The sequence below is a fragment of the Stomoxys calcitrans genome, chromosome 5 (genome assembly GCF_963082655.1).
Source record: "Stomoxys calcitrans chromosome 5, idStoCalc2.1, whole genome shotgun sequence".
Classification (NCBI taxonomy): Eukaryota; Metazoa; Arthropoda; class Insecta; order Diptera; family Muscidae; genus Stomoxys; species Stomoxys calcitrans.
The window spans coordinates 50,406,116-50,430,801 of NC_081556.1; the positions used below are offsets into that span (position 1 = coordinate 50,406,116).

The 24,686-nt window shown below is 38.1% G+C and overlaps 1 protein-coding gene across 24 annotated transcripts in view; it reads right to left on the minus strand.

Annotated features, from left to right (window-relative positions):
- LOC106095735 (cell adhesion molecule Dscam2) overlaps positions 1–24,686 on the minus strand; it is a 433,819-nt gene that overhangs the window by 225,379 nt on the left and 183,754 nt on the right. For 9 of the 24 annotated variants that reach the window (XM_059369670.1, XM_059369663.1, XM_059369668.1 and 6 more), the window contains one exon: positions 9,881–10,004. The exons of 13 other annotated variants lie outside the window; for them this stretch is intronic. In XM_059369670.1, coding sequence (XP_059225653.1) covers positions 9,881–10,004 — 124 coding nt within the window. Of the gene's footprint in view, positions 1–5,653; positions 5,778–7,994; positions 8,068–9,880; positions 10,005–24,686 lie in introns of those variants that run through there. 2 more of the 24 variants (XM_059369658.1, XM_059369674.1) reach the window with 2 other exon arrangements.

Sequence of the window (24,686 nt, forward strand, 5' to 3'; positions counted from 1 at the left end):
GCTCAAGAAGTAAAATAGAGAGATCGATTTATATGGAAGCTGTATCAGGCTATAGACCGATTCAGACCATAATAAATACGTATGTTGATGGTCATGAGAGAATTCGTCGTACAAATTTTCAGGCAAATCGGATAATAATTGCGACCTCTAGAGGCTCAAGAAGTCAAGACCCAAGATCGGTTTGGGCCCATTTACAATCCCAACCGACCTACACTAATAAGAAGTATTTGTGCAAAATTTCAAGCGGCTAGCTTTACTCCTTCGAAAGTTAATGTGCTTTCGATAGATAGATAGCTTTACTCCTTCGAAAGTTAATGTGCTTTCGATAGATAGACGGACGGACATGGCTAGATCGACATAAAATGTCATGACGATCAAGAATATATATATTGTACTTTATGGGGTCTCAGAATAATATTTCGAGTAGTTTCGAGTAGTTAGAATGACGAAATTAGTATACTCCCATCCTATGGTGGAGGGTATAAAATAAACAGTATTTCAACATGCCTTTTAAAAAAATGTACTAAGCATTACCGATTTTCAATGTAAGTTTGAAGAGCTTCATGTAAACACCTACCTAAAGTTTGGTGCTGGATAACCTTGAGCCGGACATAGAATAGAGACGCTTGTGCTCAATTTAATGGTTAAAGGTCGAGCACTTACTGGTGGTACTTTAGGTGCGGTACTGGAAACAGTCTCTTAAGCAGGTGAAAGCAATAATTGAAGACGCATTAAATGGACATCAAACATTAAAACCAAGTTAGTGCAATACAAAAAAAACTGCCTGAATTTGTTAAGAAATAAAAAAATCTAATGCACTATAGAATCGTTATATGTATAAATCCATTAACAAATCGAATTTGTTGTTAAAAAAGGTCTCTGGAAATTTTTTTTCCTGAAATCAGATAAAAATTGTGTCTTCTAGCTCAAATGGTCAAAGCTATTTGGGTCGAAACCCCAGCCACAGTCTTATACGGGGTCTAATCATTGCCAGGCTGGAATCGAATTCCCAAGGGCTCCTAACACCCGTGATAATATGTATAAATCGATTAAGAAGTCGAATTTGTTGTCAAAAATGTCTTTGAAAGACTATTTTTCCTGAAATCAGATAAAAATTGTGTCTTCAATGCTCAAAAGGTCAAACCGATTTGGGTCGAAACCTCAGCTACAGTCTTATACGGGGTCTAACCATTGCCAGGCTGGAACCGAATTCCCAAGGGCTCCCAAAACCCGTGATAACAGATTTAAATCTGCAACCGGACATGATTAACAAAAGGCTGCTCCCAGGTGGACTCCAAAACACCTCTCGTGAGTCACGCGACCCAAGTTAGCTCCACAGGTATTCAACAATAAACACGACGAGGCTCGCGAATAACCGAAACTTTAATGCTTTTATTCATGCCTCCTTTGTTTTCCCTTTTTATACTGAAAACTTTCCGTGAAAATGTGGCCAACTTAACAACAGTTGTATTGTCTTTAAGGACTTTATTAAAATCCGAAACCACCTCCCTAATCTCCAGTCAGTCAGTAGATGCCTTCAGTTCACAGGTTTCTTTCTTGCGCACCAATGGTGTACCCCCTTTCATTCTGAATAAAACAGCCATGAAACTCACGATTAGATAAAGCGAGGCCAAACCATGGAAAACCTGATTTGTATTTGGAGAAGCCTTTAACAAGATAGGATATTCTTCTTTCCTAAGAAGGTCTTGAATACTCGAAGTGTGCTCCTCGGCACGAATAGGACGACAACTAACACCCATTCACCATCTACTTCGGTTATTCTTTCCTTCACGCGGTCCAAGTTGAACCAGGAAACCAATTCTGTCTGCAACAGTCACTACCTATCTTCCACGTTGCCCCAAAGGAAGAAGTCGCAAGGGGTTAAACCACAAGATCTCGGTGGCCAATGGGGATCACCTCTTAAAGAGATTACACGGCCCCGAGAAGTTTTCCCGTAAAAGAACAATGATTTCGTTGCTTGTGTGGCATGTAGCGCCGACTTGTCGAAAGAAAACATTATCCAAATAAATACCATCCGACTCCTACCATAAAAAACTAGTTTTCGAAGAAGTAAGGTCCAATGACCCCGCCGGACCATAAACAGCACCAAACAGTCATACGTTGAGGATGGAGAGGCTTCTTAACAATAACTCTTGTATTTTCCGTATTGCCAATTTTGCTGTATTGCCGTCCAGCAAGGTGCTTCACGACGACCCAAAAATGCTTTAGGTTAAGTTACGTTAGGTTGAAAATAGGGTGCGGAAATTAATCCGCCCCAGGCCCCTATGGACATACTCCTAAGCCAGTAATCTGATTGTTGTGCGCTCTGAATAATAAAAACGTAAAAGCATGCTAAGTGCGACCGGGCCGAATCTTGGGAACGAACCACCATGGATTCTGCTAAAAATTTATACAAAATAAATTTTGTTGTAGGGCATAATTTTATTTTACAAACCAAAGTTAGTAAAGTAAGTATACCAAACTTCTGTCAAACCAGCAAAAATGAAAGCTTCTATGATCGAGAGACCTGTTTACATGGGAGCTATAACAGGTTATAGACTGATTTGGACCGTATTTGGCACAGTTATTGAAAGTCATAATAGAACAATATTTGCAAAATTTCAGCCAAATCGGACAAAAATTGAGGCTTCCAGCGGCTCAAGAATTCAAATCAGGATATCGGTTTATATGGGAGCTATATCAGGTTATAGACCGATTTGGACTGTACTTAGCACTGTAGTTGGAAGTCAAAGGAAAACACTTGACTTCCAACAGAAGTCACTAGTCATATTTTACCAAATCTCATGAGTACTCTTCGCCATGAAATCTAATCGAACACGCATTTAAAATTGAAAAATATATCAAGGACATATTAGGCGCTCGACTAGCTCACACATTCCTGTGTGTGGATGCTGGCGTTCATAACATCTTTCACCTCGCGAAAACCGAACTGGTACCGTTGTTGTAGCCCTTCTGAAATCTTTGCACCATTATCCTCTAATTAGTTTTGCAGGCACGGAGAGAATGTTGGTGTCATGATGCGATCTTGAATATTAGGGATCTGGGAAGTGTGAATCGACTTCACATGATCCTGGTACAGCTTTCCAAATGCTTAACCTATCTATCCAGTCATACCATCTATGACAGATGATCTACTGCTCCTAAGCCGACAGATACTGTTCACTATATCGACTCAATTCAAACTTGGAGTAGGCAAAATAATTTTCGCGCTCATCCGCATCAGGAAAGAATATTCCCATTAACAAACTAACACATTCAAGGAGTAAACATATTGTTCCCCACTCTAAAGCCGCCAGTTTCGTCATTGATGTTACCATGCAGACAAACGTAGTTTACCATTCCCTATGAATCAACCCAATTGGCTTGTCCAAATCACCAAAAATGTTCTTTCAAGCACAGTTATAATGGATTATTTAAGTATAGTACTCCGTTCGTTCGTTCCCACGCCACTCCCACCCGCCCTTGCCGACCGAGGGGACCACTTCCCATTACGTAGGGATGCGTACACCCCATAGTCCGAACTATGGAGGGTTTTTAGAGGGTTAGAGTAATACTGGCTACAAAAATTTCACAGCCAGTTAAACACCTATAGTGTTTAATGTTTAGATCAACATTTACAGCAACATAGATATTACACAACAATGAAAGGACAATAAGATGAACAGTCTTCTCTGGCAAATTCTACAACAAACTACAGATGAAGGATAGAATTCTTCATTACAAAAAAAGGATCGATGAAGGATATAATACAATACACTTTGTTATATACATCATAAAAAGAGCGAATTCAAAATTAAATCTCACTAAAGGTGGTCTAGGAGGTATGTAATGACGAGTATTCATCAAACTCATTGAACCACCGTTTTATAAAACCCAGTCTGTATAAATAAGGGAACACCAGAATAAGCAGCTATATCCTTGGAATCTTTCTGTGTACGGTCTTGTAAATAAGAAGATTTCCTCTTCAAGTTTTAACAGTAATAAATTATGCACCACAGTATCGAAAGCTTTGCTCAAATCAGTTTAATTACATCTGTTTACAAAACCATCATAAGAATGACACGGCAATTCTAATAGGTCGATCAAAGTCGACCTCCCCTTAACAAAGCCATGTTGGTAGGGTTAAATAATTGGTGTGACAAAATGGAATATCCTACGAGAAACCAGCAGTTCAAACAGCTTTGGTATTGCACTTAATTTCGCAATACCGCTATAATTTTCAATAATAAATCTGCAACCATTTTTGACTTTACCTCCAGGAATGAGGAAAATATCCTGAAGATAATGGATCATTGAATTTTGAACTCGTAGGCACTAGATTTAATAATATTCGCAGGTACACCATCCGGCCCCAGAGTCTTGGAACTCTTTAATGACTTTTTTTTGTTTGTTTCTCTTTCGAGACGAGCTCAATGATCGGAGATGCAAATGGAAAAGGAAAGCCAATGATGGCAACACACACCAACCACTAAGGGACGCGTTTCGTCTTTGGTTAGAAGACTTTTCAACCATATTGGGTGTAATGGCTTCAAGGGCCGTGCTTTGGTATGTTGTATTTGAATCGTATTAATAGCTAAAAACGCATATATGATACAATTACCACATTAACCAAGCTCGACAACCCTTCTTATTAGCTGTACTTTTCCCAATGCATGTATTTTTGTGTAATGACAGACATTCTATCTGTAACAAATTACACTTCTTCCGTACTACACATGATTTTGTTCATCTGTTGGAAGTTGTATTGATGGCTTCGAACGCTAAGACAACGGCAATTGCTCTCGCTGTTGCTCCGTGTGCCCAGGTTCGAATCCTAGCCGGGCTCTGCCGAATATTTAATTTTTCAAGTTTTTTGCCAGAGATCATTTAATTTTACAATTTTTGTTTGTTTCTCTTTCGAGACTTTAAACCATTTAGCATCTCATCCTCAGTAAGAATAATCCGTTGGAATTAATTCAACCTATTAATGTCATAAGCATATTTGGAACTGGAAGACAATTTGGCATAACTACTTTGAAAAAAGTCTGCAAACATATCTCATATCTTCGAATCGTCAGACGATTCCCTACAATGAAGCTTCATGCAACTAGGTAATTCCCAAACCTTCCTCTTAGAATTCACAAACTTATAAAAGCTACAGGGATTACTGTAAAGATAATTCCCCATCCAGACAAGATAATCAAAATAACATCTTATATTCTCAGTGTTGAACTGCACTTCTAAACGTTAAAAAATTACCTAAAAAATGGTACCGGATATCCTTGAGCTGGGCACAATAAGGCGAAAGTTGAGTTTCCGGCATACGATTTCATATCGAATTTCAATTGAGATGCTACTTTGGGTAATGTGCTGCTTATGGGTTCTGAAAATTGAGTATGAGAATATTAAAACCGTATTAAGAAAAACTGCCTGAATACTGGAATGGAACCAAACTTTGCGGTTAAGATAAACAAAACATTCAATGGTATGTGTATACCATGAATACCGTCACTACAACTTAAATATCTATAAAGAGGAGATGACTCGTCTATAAAGAGGAGAGCATTGAGCTAGAACATTTACGAGAAAGTTTCTCAAGTTTAGTTTTATCCTCTAATTGCTGGAATTAAAATAAATTTTTGACAATAATTACCTAAAGCTAGGTACTGGATACCCCTGAGCTGGACACATTACACTTACAGTTCCTTTAATTCGTACGAATTCTAAGTTCGTTTTCTGAATCAAAGATACTCGAGGTGCAGCACCGCTTATAGGTTCTAAAAGTTAATATAAAATAATTTTAGTAATATCATAACATTAACTAACTACGCTTATTAATGAAGAAACTGCCTGAACTTCGAGATCATTTGCTATTTCTGAGCTGTGCCTTTTTGTTCTTGAAATTGTTTTCTTTACCTAAAATATGGAACTGGATATGCTTGAGCTGGACACAATAATGTAATGCTTTGATCATAGTTGACATCAATATTGCGGGTCTTATCACCAGACGTAAGGCGGGGTCCCACTGAACCAACGGGTTCTAAGAAAAATATTATTATCGATATTCTTTATTTTCTCTTTGAAGAAAATCAAAAAACCTTATATGATACATATGTTTATGGAAAACTGCCTGAATTTTCATATCGGGGTGACAGGTTTCAATATTTGTGTGAGAGGTTGTAATTTACCTAAATCTTGGAACCGGATACGACTGAGCTGGACATAGTAGAGTTAAATCTTTATCTATTCTGGAGCGCACCATATTCAATTCATCTTGAGCATTGCACTTGGGTCCAACACTTCCCATGGGTTCTAAATACAATTTAAAAAAACATTACTTTTCAATGCAGTGGGTTTTACATATGTACGTATGCACTGAATGTTGGTGAAGGGCCAAGCTTAAATTATAAACATTTTGTACGCAAAATGAATATTGGCGAAATTATATGTTTTGAATAAGGTATTTCCTTTTGGATCCCACCCCCTTACTAGAGCTGGCAAACTGCCGAAAATCGCAATATTCGATTTTTTCGATATTTCCAGTAATAAATATCGATAGTATCGATGCTATTGTTAATTTCCCATCACCTATATTTCAAACGAAAGTTCGAAGAAAATCATTAGTTCGATTTATATAGAAGCAATAACAATGCACAGACTGAATAAAATCAGTTGGAAGTCACGAAAGAATTATTTTACAAAATTTTAACCTAATTGCGCCCTTAATGTATCTAATAGAATAAATTCAGGGTGAAATTATCTAATATTGGGTTGCCCAAAAAGTAATTGCGGATTTTCCATATAGTCGGCGTTGACAAATTTTTTCACAGCTTGTGACTCTGTAATTGCATTCTTTCTTCTGTCAGTTATCAGCTGTTAATTTTAGCTTGCTTTAGAAAAAAGTGTAAAAAAAGTATATTTCATTAAAGTTCATTCTAAGTTTTATTAAAAATGCATTTACTTTCTTTTAAAAAATCCGCAATTACTTTTTTGGCAACCCAATAGAATAAATTCAATGTATCTAATAGAATAAATTCAGGGTCAAATCGCTTAGTTTTGCAAAAAATTAACTCTGCCGATAGTATCGATAGGAAAAATATCAATCGATATTCAGACAAAAAACAAAATATCGATAGTATCGATAGTGCCATCAATATTTTGCCAGCTCTACCCCTTACTGTTGAACATGCATTCTACATATATAAAGATGAGTTTCTACTGGGTAAATACCCAACGCTTGGGTATTTATTGGAAAATGCACCTTTGATGGGCTCAATACTCTATATCGGGAGATCGGTCTATATGGCAGCTATAGCTAAATATGGTCCGATGTTCGACAAAAAAGTGTAGAGGTCTATCAAAACGCACTGTTTTAAATTTCATCAAAATCGGATGAAAAATGCTCCTTTTATGGGCTCAATACACTATATCGGGAGATCCGTCTATATGACAGGTATATCCAAATATGGTCCGATCTGGACGATATTCAATAAAAGGGTTTAAAGGGGTACCAGAACTTGCTGTGCCAAATTTCATCGAATTCGGTTAATAAATGGATCATTTATCACCTCAATACCCTATATCGGGAGATCGGGCGGTCGGTCTATAGGGCAACTATATCCAAATATAGTCCGATCTGAACCACACTTCACAGAAATGGGTAAGGGTCAACCAGAACTCACTGTGCCCAAATTTGATGAAAAATGACCAATTTATTGCTTCAAGACTTTAAGTCTGGAGATCGGTCTATATATCGGCTACTGGATAAGATTGTCCTGGACAAAATAATGTTATGCTGCGACCTAAACCAGCTTCAGCATTTTTCAAGTGGTTCTCCACAGAAATCTTGGGAGCAACACTGCCAATGGGTTCAAGAAAATAGTAGAATTTTATTTAAGCAAATCTTTCGGATTTAAATAAAAACTGCCTGAATTGCTTACAAAAGGGTTTTGTCATAGTTGTTACTATATCCTAATCCAAGTATTGTATAGTACCTGTAACTTGGCATTGGGTAGGCTTGAGCTGGACAAAATAATGAAAAGCTAGCTCCTATTTTTGCACCAGCATCTCTCAAACGTTCGCCTATACTTATTTTAGGACCAACATGACCCACAGGCTCTGTAAAATATATAAGCATAACCTCATGCATATTTCAAATGTTTAGAGTTTAGAAAATCTGACTGAATGTTGTGATAGAGAAATAACTAAAAAAGGCTTAAGTCGTGCAGAAGCGAGTACACCAACTTCTTTTAGGCAAGAGCATACCGAATGAGTAATGTATATGAACTATTTATCTAAATTTTATCGGATTATATTTACCAGACTAACTCATCGATATAGACAATTACCGGCAAATTTTATAGGGATCGTATCACAGGCCTGCGCAAGACCACTTTTTTATGCTTTCAAGACACACTATCAAACATTGAGCATTGCAAAAACTGAACTCTTCGTTTTAATATACAACATTGTATGAGACAATTAAGAACTGAGTAAAAGTGGTAAACATGACACCAAGTAACGAGATGAGCATATGCATAATGCATAAAATCAGCCCTTCAGCAAAAAGAACAAGTAAGAGCGTGTTAAGTTCGGCCGGGCCGAATCTTATATACCCTCCACCATGGATCGCATTTGTCGAGTTCTTTGCACAATATCTCTTTTTAGGCAAACAAAAAATATTTAATAAGAACTGTTATTGGACTGCTATTGGAGCTATATCAAGTTATAGTCCGATTCGAACCATAAATGAATACTGAACTTTGTAGAAGTCATTGTGTAATATTTCAGTTCATTCGGATAAGAATTGCGTCTTGTAGAGACTCAAGAAGCAAAATCGGGAGATCGGTTTATATGGGAGCTGTATCAAGCTATTGATCGATTCAGACTATATTAGACACGTATATTAAAGGTCATGAGAAAAGCCGTTGTACAAAATTTCTTCCTAATCGGATGAGAATTGCGCCCTCTAGAGGCTCAAGAAGTCAAGATCCCAGATCGTGTAAAATTTCAGAATAAGAATTGCGCTCTCTAGTGGCTCAAGAAGTAAATATGCGAGTTCGAATTATGTGGCAGCTATATCAAAACATAGACCGATATGACCCATTTACCACCCCAACCGACCTTCACTGATAAAAAGTATTTGTGCATAATTTCAAGCGGCTAGCTTTACTTCTTCGAAAGTTTGCGTGCTTTCGACAGACAGACGGACGGACATCGCTAGATCGACTTAAAATGTCATGACGATCGAAAATTTATATACTTTACTATATTTTAGACGAATATTTCGATGTGTTACAAACAAAATGACGCAATTAGTATACCCCCATCCTATGGAGGAGGGCATAAAAATGAGTATTTTTGAGCTGTCAAACGGAAGAGACACTTAGTACAAACCCAACGAATCATATTTTCGTGTAACAAATCATCTTTTGTTGGAAACGTAACATTTTTGGCTTAAAGGAATGTTTGAATTTTCGCATTACGAAGCCATCCAACACCTCAGAGGAAGTTTCTAAAAGTCTTACAATAACCGAAGTGACTTTTAAATCAAATGTGGCAAATTTACGACTCATGTTCAAAAGTGAAAATTAATGCTGCACAGTTTCTATAAAAATAGTATTTCCCAAATAAAGCAGATTTGTTTAGTGTAAAGTCATTCCATAAGTTTTTCTTTTCGTATTTCTAAATCCGAGATACTTCATTGCCTTCTTTAAAGCAATAGGAAAAAGACTACAACTTATGCTTTAAATCACCAATGTCTTTTTTATTTTTAAATATTAGCTTCAGGGCTCACAAATTTTTATCTTCTAAAATCTGTGATAAAGAAACTTATTGCGGTTCTGTATAAGAGTTTTCGCCTTATATTTTAGTCTCATACCTAAAGAATGGCACCGGATAAGCTTGGGCAGGACAAAATATGCTAACAGTTTTACCAATAGCAACCTCAGCATCGTTACGGCGATTAGCCAAATTAATACGAGGACCAACACTGCCCACTGGTTCTAAGAAAAAAAAAAAACAAAAGTTACTTATTAAGATGAGGAATAGATTATTTTAATGATAACAGCTCTGAATGTGGGACTGGTTGAAATGAATGAAGAACTAAATACTTTGTCCAATAATATACATTATAATGTATTTTTATAGCGCTGAATCAAAGTTCCTTTCTGAAACAATCTTAGAAAGAGTCTGTACTATCTACCTGGTAGCCGACACGATGTATTACCATGTTCACACTGATGTATCCGTCAAACTAGAAATGACGGCTATATGATATTTGTATTATTGACAGCATTATATTGTCATCAAACAACCAAAAACAGTTCTGAATATATTTAAAAGGAAAACTTTTCGTTATCGAAATAGTATAATATAATAATAGTGTTTGCGAACTCAAACACCTCAAAGTGACCAAATTGTTTGTGTAACGCACCATAAATCGTTATACTGACACAACAAACGTAACCAAATGTCAATCCAATGGACGCTCTACAACCGTTTTGCTTGACCCTGGCGTCAAAGTGAATGTGCCTTATTTTCGGCAAAACATCTTGGCTGTAGACCATAGACATACAAGCAAGATTCATCACTGTCACATAATTCACGTGTAAACCAAAAATGGCTAAAAGTTCGTGTTGCATACTTCCTTTCATACACGGAGTTCCTGTGCAATTCGCCATACGTCTAAGGACTAAAGACTAAAAAAATATGCCACAAGAAAATTATTCTCCAGGAATGGACCAAAATACCGGTAGACTACATTCGTACACCTTGCAACTTGTTTTTTGACTAGCTCAGAGCAATAGTCAAGGCAAAAGGTGGCCATATCGAAAAGATTCTGCAATATTCAAGACAAAAGGTGGCCATATCGAAAAGATTCTGAAATTTAGACTACTTCCACATATTTTTATCAATTGAAAAAACTATTTGCACAAAAAAAAAACACTCCGTGTCGGCTACTCTCATGGTCATTAAGTTTATCTTATCTCTAATGACCAAACAACAAAACAAAAGGAAACAAATAAGAGGGTGCTAAGTTAGGTCTGGCCGAATCTTATATATCCTCCACCATGGATCACATTTGTCGAGTTCTTTGCGCGGTATCTCTTTTAAGGCAAAGAAAGTATAATGGATAAGAATTGTTATGCTCTTGGAGCTATATCAAGCTAAAGTCCGATTCGGACCATGAATGAATTGAATGTAGAAGACCACAGAGAAAGTCATTGTGTAATATTTAAGTCCATTTGGATAAGAATTACGCCTTGTATGGGGCTCAAGAAGCATAATCCGGAGATCGGTTTATATGGGAGATGTATCAGGCTATAGATCGATTCAGACCATATTGGACACGTATGTTGAAGGTCATGGGAGAAGTCATTGTACAAAAATTTCAGCCGAATCAGATAAAAATTGCGCCCTCTAAACGCCTAAGAAGTCAAGATCCCAGATCGATTTATACGAGGGTTGCCTTTTATATTTCGGGATTAGAAAACACAAAAACAAATATTAATCATCGAAAATAGTTTTATTGTTTTTCAAAATATTCCCCATTAAGATCTATACACTTTTGCATGCGTTTGACCTAATTGTCGAAGCACTTTTGCCACTCTGATTGAGGTATCTATAAAACATGCATTCTGAACGCATCAACCGCTTCTTCAGGTGTCGAAAAACGTTGACCTCTCATTTTATTTTTTACGTACGGGAATAAAAAGGAGTTATTCGGTGCAAAGTCAGGACTATTCGGCGGATGACTCATCCAATCGATGTTTTGAGTGCTCAAAAATGCAGTTGTTTGAGCCTATATGTGAGAGCTCGCATTGTCGTGGTGAAGAGTAATCTTCGGCGGTTGGTTTTTCTGATTTCTTGCAAGACAATAATTGGCAAACAAATCGTTGTGTACTATTCATAATTGACTGTGCTTCCGAAAAACAGCCGATCATTTGCTTGGAAATGCTTCGTGCGCGAGCATTTTTTGTTGCATTTGGTTCATCTTGAAACACCATTTCAGTCGACTGCTGTTTATTTTCGGGCTCATATGCGTAAATTCATGATTCATCTCTTGTCACGATGTTATAGACGAGTTTAGACACACCGCGATCGTATTTTTGGAGCCTTTCATTCAACAAATCGACACGAGCCTTTTTTTGAGCGATTGACATATTGTGTGGGGTCCAACGTGAACAAATTTGTTTGACGGTCAAATGTTCCTGCAATATTGACTGTATGCTGATCCCACTAATGCCTAAGGTTGTCTCAATCTCACGATAGAACACATGACGATCTTGCAATATCAGTTGGCGCACAGCATCAATGGTTTTTGGAATAACAACTAATTTTGGACGACCTTCACGAAATTCGTCTTGAAGTGAACTACAACTTCGGTTCGACTCACCATACCATCGATAAACATTGGTCCTTGATGGAGCTTCATTGCCAAAAATTGAATTAAGTTCATCGATGTACTGTTGTTGAATTAATCCACGTCGAAAGTTGTAAAAAAGAAATCGCACGAAATTGTTCACGACTTAGTTCCATTTTTTGGGCGAGGTGATTCTATTAAGTTACTGTAAACAACACAAATAGCGCTCGTATGTCAAAATGTTCTGAGTACGTATAACTTCAAAAATGCCAAGCTTTACGATAGAGCTGTCAGTAGGAGATTCCAACACAATGGTTGTCCAATCCCGAAATATAAAAGGCAACCCTCGTATGGCAGTTATATCAGGCTTTGTTCCGATTTGATCCATACTTAGCAAAGTTTTCGGAAGTCATAACAAAGCACTTCACGCAAAATTTCAGCCAAATCGGACGAGAATTCCGCCCTCTAGTGGCTCAAAAAGTCAAGATCCCAGATCGGTTTATATGGCAGCTATATCAGGTTACGGACCGATTTGGGTCATACTAGGCACAGTTGTTGAAAGTCATAACAAAACGCTTCATGCAAAATTTCAGCCAGATGTGATAAGAATTGCGCACTCTAGTGGCTAAAGAATCAAGATCCGAGATCGGTTTATATGGCAGCCAAATCAGGTTATGAACCGATTTCAACCATACTTAGCACAGTTGTTGAAAGTCATAAAAAACACCTCTTGCAAAATTTCAGCCAAATCGGATAAGAATTGCGCCTTCTAGTGGCCCAAGAAATCAAGATCCGAGATTGGTTTATATGGCAGCTATATCAAAACATGAGCCGATATGGCCCATTTACCATCCCAACCGACCTACACTAATAAAAAGTATTTTTGCAAAATTTCAAGCGCCTAGCTTTACTCCTTGGAAAGTCAGAGTGCTTTTGACAGACGGACGGACACGACTAGATGGAGTCTCAGACGAATATTTCGAGGTGTTACAAACGGAATGACGCATTTAGTATACCCCTATCCTATGGGGGAGGGTATAAAAATATCCCGTTCTTTAAGGTATCACAAGTTTTGTTACCACAGTCACTAAAATTTCATGTAAAATTTCCATATTCGACGTGGCATAAAATTCAATGCCAAAAAGTTTAAACATGTTTTACCATTTGTGATATGTCCTACCTATAAACTGGCACAGGATACGATTGCGCTGGGCAGAAAATGCTCAAAGCTGTTTCCACTTTAGCCTCAGCATCTTTACGCCTCTCACCCACACTTATTTTGGGTGGCACGCTGCCAACAGGTTCTAGAATAATAAAAGCACAAACAAGCAACAAACAATCAAAACACTAAAGTACTTAGTTCTGGAAAGGGGAGGAGGTGTGGTCAGGGTTGATCAAAATCGAAAAAGGGAACTTTTACTAAAACTATTGTTTTTGTTTATCGAAAACTTTTTAACTTTAGCCTTTTGCTGTTGGTCTAGTCGTTCGGGCATGCCAATGAGCTTAAGCGTGATTAAAGCGTATCAGAAAATCAAAAGGAAAACTTAGGAAAGTAATGAATATGAAAACAAAGACTTAATTGAATATTACCTGTAGGCAGGCACCGGATACGATTGGGCTGGGCAAAACAAGGCCAACGGAGAATGTACATGGACAGCCGATTTTTGTAATTGCTCGGCCATATTGACACGTGGAGCAACACTACCAATGGGCTCTAAAGGACAAAGGCCAATGAATATTTTAAAGAAACTTGGCTTAAATTTCTAACAACCTGCATGTTGGGCATATGGGTTTATGTTTCGCCCCATTGACTTTGGTATAAGCAAACAACTTTAAGAGTTTACCTGAATCTAGGTACAGGATGAGCTTGAGCTGGACACATTAAAGCTATGCCTTTTCCTTGGTAGATATTGTCAGTTATAGAGCTTTCTTTCGTATTGACTCTAGGACCAACACTACCCACAGGTTCTGAAAATGTGGGAAAGAAATCCTTAAAAATAAGAAGCTGATCTAGAAAACTGCCTTTAGGTTGACCAGGGTTTGTTAAAAAAACGGATTGTTTTAAAAGAATTTCGAATAGATGTGAGCTGTTACCTGTAAAAAGGTACCGGATAAGCTTGAGCTGGGCACATTAAAGCTAAATCTTGTCCTTGATAAATAACATCAGAGTTAAGACTATCTTGCTTGTTAACTCTGGGACCAACGCTACCCAAGGGCTCTGAAAAGGATTTGTTTTTCTACAATTATTGAGGGAAATATTTTATCCAATTAATTAAAAACATTTGCCTTGGAATGTTAGCATAGTGTATTCTTAAAGTAAAATAATACAAGATGAAATCAAGTCAGAACAACGAAGAGTTCATTCAAGCCGAATACGTCACTTTGTTGAAATCAAAATAGGGTTTCAACGAAGAATACCAAACATTTCATAATTTAGAGGTACTTCTTATTGATGAAGGAAGGTCATTGCGAATTACAAATTAGCCATATTGGTCCATATTTCAGCAAGTAATAAGGCGTTTAGTTCGGCCGGGCCGATCTTTGGATACCCACCACCCCGAACATATATGTAAACCGCCTTTCGTCATAATCCGGGGAAAAATTCATAATTTATGCCCCCATAGCAGCTATATCGAAATAAGATCAGATTTGGACCAAATTCGGCAGTGACATTGAGTGGTTTAACTAAATACAAGTCATTGTTAAATTTTATAGAACAAAATATTGGTCTGTTCGGTGGCTATTTTCAAATAAAGACCGATTTGAACCATTTACGATACGGATTTCGAGAAGCTTAACATAGGTCACTTTGCCAAATTTCAGCGAAATTGGATTATAAATGCCCCTTTATGAGGCAAAGACCTTAAATCGAGAGATCTGTCTATATGGCAGCTATATCCAAATCTGAACCGATCTAGGTCAAATTGAAGAGGGATATCAAAGGGCCTAACACAACCCACTGTCTTATATTTCGGCGACATCGGATAATAAGTGTGCCTTTTATGGGCCCAAGACCTTAAATCGGGAGATCGGTCTATATGGAAGCCATATCCAAATCTGGACCGATCGGCCCAAACTGAAGGTAGATGTCGAGTGGCCTAACACAACTCACTGTTCCAAATTTCAGCAAAATCGGATGACAAATGTGGCTTTATGGGCCTAATACCTTAAATCGGCGGATCAGACTATATGGGGGCAATATCAAAATATATTCCGATATAGCCCATCTTCGAACCTGCCTATGGACAAAAAAAAAGAATCTGTGCAAAGTTTCAGCTCAATGGTGGGTATAAAAAGCATTTTCCTTGTATCGTAAAACGATTCCTGTTTTGACTGCTGGAGCCCAAATAGGTCGTAGTTGTAGTCTGATAAGAATGAAATTTGGTACCTGATGACCCGAAACAACTACCACGAATGGGCTCTTAATCCCCAATAAATATGTCCTCCATATTAACCGATTCAATGATCTTACAACTCAAGAATCCTCAAGTTTAATTCTCTTGGGTTAAATTTGTCTTTAAGGCCCTAGAAGCCCTACCTTATATTCCTAACATTGCAGAACAGGATATTGAAACTATGTGGATATCTTTTATATGAAACTCAGTTTGTGTTTGTAGGTTTGTTTGTTTGTTTGTTTGTTTGTTTGTTTGTTTGTTTGTTTGTTCCGTATAGACTCAAAAAATGCTGAACCGGCTACCTTGATGTTTTCACAGATTGTGTAGGTTGGTCTGGAAGGAAACATAGGCTATATAACTTCTTGATATCGGGAGGGGGGCGGACCCTCTCCTAACCTCAAAAGTGCTTCCCAAAAATAAAAGTGGACCGATCGGGACAATATGAGATTCAAATGAAAGGTATTGAAGACTAGAGTAATAATTTCATAATAAAAGTTGGTACCAAGTACCGTTACCCCAAAAACACCACCCAAAATCAAAAGTGGACCGATATTGACAATATGGGTATCAAATGAGAAGTATGCGGGAGTAGATAACGAATCTGGCATACAAGTTCATGTCGAAGTATAGAGGGTCAACCCACCACCACAAAAACGTCCAAAATGGGCACATTAGCCAATCACAGATATATGGCACTCGGTTTGTTTGTTCCGTATAGACTGAAAAATCCGATTTTCTCGAAATTTTCGCATATTGTGTAGGGTGGTCTGGAAGGAAACATAGGTTATATATTTTTTCGTTATCGGAAGGGGACGGACGCTCCCCCTTATGCCAAAAACACAACCCAAAATCAAAAGTGGTCCGATGGGCACAATAAGGGTATCAAATGAAAGGTATCGGAGACCAGAAAACGAAAAAGGTCTTAAAATTTGGGTCCAATTACCCAGCGGGCCCCCAACCCAAAAACTCCTACAAACATATATATTCGAAATTCATGTCAATATGGGACTCAAATGAAAAGTATTGGGCAGTAGATTACAAATATGGCATAACACATTAGGTTCAAGTAATGGGAGGTCGCCCACTTTCAACTGGGCATATTAGCCGACCATGGCTAAATGGGAATCATATGAAAGGTGTTTGGGAGTAGATTACGAATATGACATTAAAATTTGCGTTCAAGTCTAGGTGACGCTTTTCCTCCTAAATATACGCCAAATGAGTTATTTGACCCATTATGACAATATGGGACTCAAATGAAAGTTATTTGAGAGTAGAAAACGAATTTGATAGGGCGTACCCCAAGTGTTTTGGGGTACGCCCTTCCAGTGCAAAGAGCCGGTGGACGCCCCAGCCCCAAAACACCCTCCAAACGGTTCATATGTACGGGCCATGGCAATATGGGGCTCAAATTAAAGGGATTTGGAAGTTCAGCACGAGTTTGACATCCATATTTGAACCGCAATGTCTGAGGTGTCATACCTTCCCTAAAAAGCACTTCTCATTACCCTAATTTTTAAAAACACCAGGAACAGTGCAAGGCCAAACTTCTCACACATCAATGAGTGCTTTCCGATTCAAGTTTAAACTCAATGATAAGCGACCTTTTTTTGAAAGCCGAGTCAGAACGGCGTCTCGAAGTGCGAGACCTCTTTGGAGAAATTTTTTTTAAATTACCATGCATGGCATTGTACCTCGCGAATGTCGCCACCGCTTTGTCCGATGTTCCGGTCAGGATTCGAACGCGTTCAGCGTCATAGGCTACAATGGCACGAATTCGATATCCACATTCAGGGCGAAGTGTCCCCACCCTAAAAAGATATTAGAGAGTTAAAGAAGGCGCAGCGAAGCGGGCCCGCTTCGGCTAGTTTTGATAATAAAATTCAATAATTTGTTGTTCGTGGTTAAATTATAGAACAAACTGAAGATGTTTGACAGTGAAAACACGAAACGTGCTTGAGCTGTTTAAGCCAGTGTTGCCAAAAAGATAATAGCTTAAAAATCACCCCAAACAAAGCATCTTCATTTCAATGTTACTGTACTATCACGATGGACGGAAATGACTAAGTAAGTCCGCTTGCAGATTGCCACTAAAGCCTTACCTAACCCAAACTGTTTAGTTTACACGTTTCCCTTAGAATTCGAAACTATGAACTTTACCTAGTATTGTGCAACACAAACAAGACGTGAAAGACATATCCCAAACTTCAAAACAATATTTTATCCAAATGGAATGGATATTGGTAAAGGGTGATTTTTTTGAGGTTAGGATTTTCATGCATTAGTATTTGACAGATCACGTGGGATTTCAGACATGGTGTCAAAGAGAAAGATGCTCAGTATGCTTTGACATTTCATCATGAATAGACTTACTAACGAGCAACGCTTGCAAATCATTTTCAGTGAATGGGCCCTAGAAAAGTTGGCAGAAAATCCGCTTTTTATCGACAAATTTTGTTCAGCGATGAGGCTCATTTCTGGTTGAATGGCTACGTAAATAAGCAAAATTGCCGCATTTGGAAGAGCAACCAGAAGCCGTTCAAGAACTGCCCATGCATCCCGAAAAATGCACTGTTTGGTGTGGTTTGTACGCTGGTGGAATCATTGGACCGTATTTTTTCAAAGATGCTGTTGGACGCAACGTTACATTTCGAACCGAACACTGATTTTGGTAATAAAATTCAATGATTTGCAAGCGTTGCTCGTTAGTAAGTCTATTCATGATGAAATGTCAAAGCATACTGAGCATCTTTCTCTTTGACACCATGTCTGAAATCCCACGTGATCTGTCAAGTACTAATGCATGAAAATCCTAACCTCAAAAAAATCACCCTTTATATAGATGAACCCATGAAGAAGGGTATCGCTATCAAGAAACAAAATCAGAAGATCTTTCTATATGGGGAGTATATCAAACATTGATTTTATTTTACCTGTAAATCGGTACAGGATAAGCTTGGGCAGGACACAATACAGCCAAGCTGCCACCCTCTGTTATAGTATCAAAATCAAAACTATCCTTTTTGTTAACACGTGGACCCACACTGGCAACAGGTTCTAAATTGGTTTCAAAGGGTAACACGTTATAAGAAACAAATCGATAGTACGAAAACTGCCTAATGTTGGTCAAGTAGTAGTGAGAAATTTTATAATGAAAGAATTACCTATAAGCTGGTACTGGATATGCTTGAGCCGGACACTGGATTGCTATGGTTCCATGTGTTCGAATTTTATCATGGTTAAATTCATCTTTGCGATTAACCCTTGGTGCAACACTACCAATTGGCTCTGAGATGAGAAATTTTAAATATTTAAAGAAGAACTTTAAATCAGGATTAACTTTCTTTTACTAATCTTTTACTTTGGAAAAAACTGCCTGAATATTGGTACGCGGAAAACTTATATGAAAAGAAAATATACTCGGATAGGAATTTCACATAGATATTGAAAATCAAAATTGGATAAAAATTGTGCCCTGTTAAGGTTAAGGAGCCAAATTGTTTGATCTGTTTATACGTCAGCTATATCAGGTTGCAGATAGATTTGCAACATCTAAGCTGAGGTTTTTGCGGTCAAACCATAAAATTACAGTCTAATCTGTTATTGCGCCCTCTTGAAGCTCAAGAAGCCATGCCAAGAAGTCATTTCCATAGCATTTGCTATCCTTACCTATAAAATGGTACTGGATAAGCTTGTGCTGGACATTGCAAAGCAATTGGATGTTGTATTTTAACCTTTTCATGGCTAAATTCATCTTTGTGATTAACACGAGGACCGACGCTTCCAATGGGTTCTAAAATGTATAGAGAAGAAAAAACTCAGTACTGCATTGAATGTAAAACTGAGAGAAAAACTGCCTGAACTGGGATGAAAGTAGAAGCTAAAAATTATAAATAAGAACCTTGTCAATGTGTTCTAACTAACTAAATTTCCCATGAACATTCCACTAAGGAATGGGGGATACTTCTCTCATGTCAATGAGTGCAGTCCGATTAAAATTTTTAAGGTCAATGAAAAGGGGCCTCCTTTTTATGCCGAGTGTGAATGGCCTGCCGCATAGCGACACCACTTGGCAGAGAAGTTTTAACATGGAGGATACCTCACAAATGTAGCCAGCATTATAAGAGCATAACCATAGCTGAAAATATTGTTGATGTTCACACCGGGATTTGAATCCAGGCGTTCGGCATCATAGGCGGAAATGCTAACCTCTGCGCCACGGTGGATATGTAGATACAAAAGAAAAAAACCCTACGAACTTGAAAGTCATCTGTGAGTGTGTTAATCACTGCATTGGATTAGCTATATGAAGATTTTGGAAAATATTTAATTGATGAAATTAATATATCCAATTCGATCTCTATGCAAACAAAGCTGTATTTTTGCCTTGATTCCTGAGTTTTCGTATTATTACCTGTAAATTGGCACTGGATATGCCTGAGCTGGACATTGTAAAGCTATTGTACCCTGTGTATTGATTTTTTCATGACGAAATTCATCCTGATGATTCACTTTGGGACGAACACTTCCTATGGGTTCTATAATTGGACAGTTTGACATACACATATATATTGTAGCAATTTTTTTTTTTATATTTCGCCCGAATGTTGGTACTTTTAGAGGGATAGGTATTGGTGTGACATTTATTTACCTATAAGCAGGTTGGGGATATGCCTGAGCTGGGCATAGAAGAGCCAATGAGCGTGAAGTTGGAGCTACAAATATTCCAAGTTTATCTTTGATTTCTACCTTGGGGCCAACGGAACCCACGGGCTCTGCAAATTCAAGAAAATGCGTTATTACTTTCTGTAGGGAATTCCTAGGTGAAAACTGGCTGAGAAGTTGAGACAGTTGGTTTCTAAATGAATTTTTTAATTATAAAGTTCGAATTTATTATTATTATAACCCGTAGCTGGTCCTTCATTCTTTGCTGCAAAAATGCCATTTTTTAAATAATTTATTTTAATATTTTGAAGAAGGCCACAGTAGCGCAAATTTTAGCAGACACCACCAAATGTTGATGCAAAGTTTGTACTCTCTTCTTAAAGGCCTTTCAAGTACGTCCGATTTTATAGGGGATGTGATGACCCACATACAATTCTCTCAAAATTCGATATGAGAATCGTACTCTTCTAACATAGAACTTTGATTTGTGTACCATTGCAATCCGGTCGTTTAGGGGGTCCTCGAATCTAATTATCAGATTCGTGCTCTACTCTCTAAGTATGTCCTAAATATCCTTTTGGTATTTTTTGTTTTCATTTCAAATATTTATATATCCATATTGCCCTTATCAGTAATAAAGTCTCTTTGTGTGAGTTTTGGGTTATGGCGTTCCCTAACATTGGTAGAAATTAGACGTACTTTGTCAATATCTTTTGTTATTATATTATTTGCATCCTTTTTAATACCATTTGGTATTGACGCAATACCAGGAGGACGCAATACGAAGGAGGCTATTAGGCTCGTAATCACCGGAGGCCACTGTAGCGCAGAGGTTAGCATGTCCGCCTATGACGCTAAACGCCTGGGTTCGAATCCTGGCGAGAAAACATTTTCAGCGGTGGTTTTCACATTTATGAGGTACTATGCCATGTAAAACTTCTCTTCAAAGAGGTGTCGCACTGCGGCACGCCGTTCGGACTCGGCTATAAAAAGGAGGCCCCTTATCATTGAGCTTAAACTTGAATCGGACTGCACTCATTGATATGTGAGAATTTTGCCCCTGTTCCAAAATTTGCCAATTTGCAATCACCGCAAAAGTTTTGTTTAGCTTTGTACTAAAAATATTGTGGCCCATATGAATTGTGTGTGAAGATGAAAGTCAGCAAGCTTTGTTTTCTCTCACACTTTAAGTTAATCAACGTACGAGGTCTGATCAAAAACCATTAAGGAAAGGCAAAAGTGTGGCGGTGCAGACTGTATAATACTCTACACCACACTATAAGTGCAAAGTGGAAGCTATCTTTTATTCTGAACCAATTTGTATGGATCTCGCCGAATGTTTTCAAATGGGTTATTAACCAATCTGTATCAGTAGTCGTCGAGGAAAGCGTTGGCGTGATTGGTCGATAAATGCGCTGGCAGCGGCTCTATAAGTGAAAATCGTGAGATATACATATGAATATCGCAAGTTCATCTAAATCTAAAACAATTGCTATGAAATTCACCAGCAGTATTAAACGTTATAAGAAAAACTCTTCTGCCAAATTTAAAGAAAATCGGTTAACAAATGAGCACTATATTTCTCAAAATCGGCCGAACATAAGGGAGCTATATCTGAATCTGAACCGATTTTGAGCAAACTTCTTAGATATTGTGTTTGTCCTCGAGGAAGATTAAGTTAGCTTAGACTTAAGTGGTAGTCCGCCATCAGACTCACTTACACGTTTCCGTCCTTTGTGATACCACAGGAACAAAAGAAGCTTTCTCGTTCCTACAATTAAACCATCCAGATCGCTTTAAAAAGCGCAACAACTTGTGACATCCACTAAATCAGACAGGTTCTTAAAGAAGTGAGTACCTAAAGTTGAACTCCTTCTGACTGCCAGTGCGCGAAACACACACACAGGAAGTGTTATATAGTCTCTTCTTCCTCGACGTCCTCAAAGTTTCTGCAAAAGTCGTTACTGGCAACCTTCAGTCTGTCAGCATGTTTTCCGATTAGACAATGATGTGTCATGACGGACACAATGAATGAGACGTCTGTTCTAGCCAGTGACAGCAAAGCGTCTAGATTAGGCCACATAGTTTTGGAATGCTCAAAGCCCGCTCGTTGTCCTTCGGGTCTGGTCCTGAAAACTTAACTTACATACCCACAGATTCCAGTTTCCTTAGAATGTGTAAGTAAGAAAATTTTGGGAAGATTGGTCAATATTAGTCCATATTGGACGAGCATATATATGCAAGCTATATCCAAATCTGGAACGGTTTTTTCCAATTTCAATAGGCTTCGTCTCTACGCCAAAAAAAATGCATGTGCCAAATTTCAAGACGATTGCAACCTGTAATTTGTACACAAAATAACATCGACAGAGGAACATAGCTAAATCGAATCAGAAAGCAATGACTGCCACTCTAACCTAACCTAACCATGGCTCAATGAACTTTAGAAATATGATCCTCGCCTTCAGCAGACAAACAAGTTGAAGATAAAAAAATCGACTGAGCAGGAGGTGATTTCAACCTGGGACGCTCGAGCAGTAATGAGCGGTTGCAGTCAATGCGCAAAAACCATGTGTATACCCCGGAAGCAATTGTAGGCATATGGACAAAAATTCCATCACTACAACCAAAACATGCATTGGAAAAGTGACAACTAGTGAGACAAAATGAACAATGTATTTGTTATAATTCCTTAGGTTTGAATCTTTATTCAGATTTCCATGTGACCATCTGTCAAACTTCATATAAAAACGAGTTAAGTTCGGCCGGGACGAACTTTGGATACCCACCACCTCGGGTAAATATGTAAACCACCTTTCGTCACAATACGGTGAAAAATGCATAATGTATGCCCCCATAGCAGCTATATCGAAATATAATCCGATTTGGACCAAATTCGGTCGGTCATTGAGAGGTCTAGTAAGTAAAGGGTGATTTTTTTGAGGTTAGGATTTTCATGCATTAGTATTTGACAGATCACGTGGGATTTCAGACATGGTGTCAAAGAGAAAGATGCTCAGTATGCTTTGACATTTCATCATGAATAGACTTACTGACGAGCAACGCTTGCAAATCATTGAATTTTATTACCAAAATCAGTGTTCGGTTCGAAATGTGTTCATTCACCGTAACGTTGCGTCCAACAGCATCTTTGAAAAAATACGGTCCAATGATTCCACCAGCGTACAAACCACACCAAACAGTGCATTTTTCGGGATGCATGGGCAGTTCTTGAACGGCTTCTGGCTGCTCTTCACTCCAAATGCGGCAATTTTGCTTATTTACGTAGCCATTCAACCAGAAATGAGCCTCATCGCTGAACAAAATTTGTCAAAATTTGAACACATTTCGAACCGAACACTGATTTTGGTAATAAAATTCAATGATTTGCAAGCGTTGCTCGTTAGTAAGTCTATTCATGATGAAATGTCAAAGCATACTGAGCATCTTTCTCTTTGACACCATATCTGAAATCCCACGTGATCTGTCAAATACTAATGCATGAAAATCCTAACCTCAAAAAAATCACCCTTTACAAGTCATTGTTCAGTTTTGTAGAACATAATATTGGTTTTTTGGTAGCTACATCCAAATATAGACCGATCTGAAGCATATACGACACAGATGTCGAACAGCGCCTTTTATGGAGCCAAGACCTTAAATCGAGAGATCAGTCTATCTGGCAACTGCATTCAAATATAAACCGATCTGGGCCAAATTGAAGAAGAAAGGGAAAGTGCCTTACACAGTACACTGTCTCTTATTTCGGCGAAATCTGACAAAAAATGCGCCTTTTATGGGCCCAAGACATTAAATCGGGAAATCGGGAAATCGGTCTATATGGCAGCTGTATCCAAATCTAAACCGATCTGAGCCAAACTGAAGAAGGATGTCTAGGGGCCTTATACAATTCACTGTCTCAAATTTCAGCAAAATCATATAAATGGCTTTTATGGGCCCATAATCTAAAATCGAAAGGTCAGTCTATATGGGAACTGTATTCAAATCTAAAGCGATCTGGCCCAAATGGAAGAGAGATATCGAGTGGCCTAACACAACTTACTCTCCCAAATTTCGGCGACATCGGACAATAAATGGGCATTTTATGGGCCCAAAGCCTTAAATTGATAAATCGGCCTATATGGCAGATATGTCCAAATCTGGACCGATCCGGGCCAAATTGAAGAAGAATGTTGAAAGGCCTAACAAAACTCACTGTCCCAAATTTCAGCGACATCGGACAATGAATGCGCCTTTTATGG